Source organism: Naegleria gruberi (assembly GCF_000004985.1).
Source record: "Naegleria gruberi genomic scaffold NAEGRscaffold_1448, whole genome shotgun sequence".
Taxonomy (NCBI): domain Eukaryota; phylum Heterolobosea; class Eutetramitea; order Acrasida; family Naegleriidae; genus Naegleria; species Naegleria gruberi.
The window spans coordinates 1-1,120 of NW_003162623.1; the positions used below are offsets into that span (position 1 = coordinate 1).

Here is a 1,120-nt window from a genome sequence, read left to right on the forward strand (position 1 = left end):
TCTAAAATGAAATATTGACTCAAATTTGAATCTAAACGTGCTGATTTGATAGCATTCTTAATAGCAAAATAAACACTTGATCCTAAAAATAGTGGTGGTTCACCTACTGCTTTAGATCCATACGTTGCTGTTCTACCACTTTGTGCAATTTTATCCATCATATTATTACTATTATTCATATTAATAGTCTTGACATTATCATTTCCATTATTACTATTCATATTATTGTGATCTAATAAATGAATATTAAATTGCATTGGTATATCATTAGCAGATGGTATTTTATATGCACCTGGACCACGTGTAAAAACAGAACCTTGTTGAAACCATTGATGATTTTCATCACCATAAATGAATTCTTCCATTGTGTATAAACCCATTCCCTGAATGAATGCACCTTCAATTTGACCAATATCAATAGCTGGATTTAAACTATTACCTAAATCCATTACAATATCACTTCTAATAACACTCCAATCACCTGTTAATGTATCAATTTCAACTTCACTAGCTGCACATCCATATGTAAAATAATTAAATGGTTTACCTTCTCCTTTATTCCAATCCATCCAAACATCTTTACTTGTACTATAATATCCTGTTGCACTTAATGATATATCTCCTTGGAAATAGGCATTCTTAATTAATTCTTTCCATTCTTCACTTGTTAATTTAGGTGGTAATCTTTCCAAATCTTGTTTTATAATTGTATTTAAATCTTCTCTTATTATACTATTATCTAAATTATTTATATTATTATTTGTATTATTTAAATTTATATTATTATTATTTAAATTATTATTCATATTATTAATATTATTTAAATTAAAATGATCATTTTCATCATAATATAAATGAGGAAATAATTTTCTTTTTAAAGAATCTAATCTATTATTTAAAGTTTGACATGCTTTAATAACAGCTTGACCATATAAATCTGAAGAAACAGAAGCAGCAGTAGCAGATGTATTTGGTACTTTATCAGTACTTGTATCAGATAAATGTATAAATTCTAATGGTATACCTAATGTAGTTGAAACACATTGAATCATTTTAATAAATAAACCTTGACCCATACATACACCAACTATACTTAATAAAACACTTGCATCATTAAAAT

The 1,120-nt window shown here is 26.2% G+C and overlaps 1 protein-coding gene across 1 annotated transcript; it reads right to left on the reverse strand.

The window, feature by feature from the left end:
- Positions 1–107: 107 nt before the first annotated feature.
- On the reverse strand, positions 108–1,024 carry NAEGRDRAFT_77123 (uncharacterized protein; the record flags this gene model as incomplete). The annotated part of the gene is made up of 2 exons (XM_002667921.1): positions 108–739; positions 908–1,024. Coding segments are annotated over 2 exons (747 nt in total), but the record flags the coding sequence as incomplete, so codon positions are not given.
- Positions 1,025–1,120: the final 96 nt, after the last annotated feature.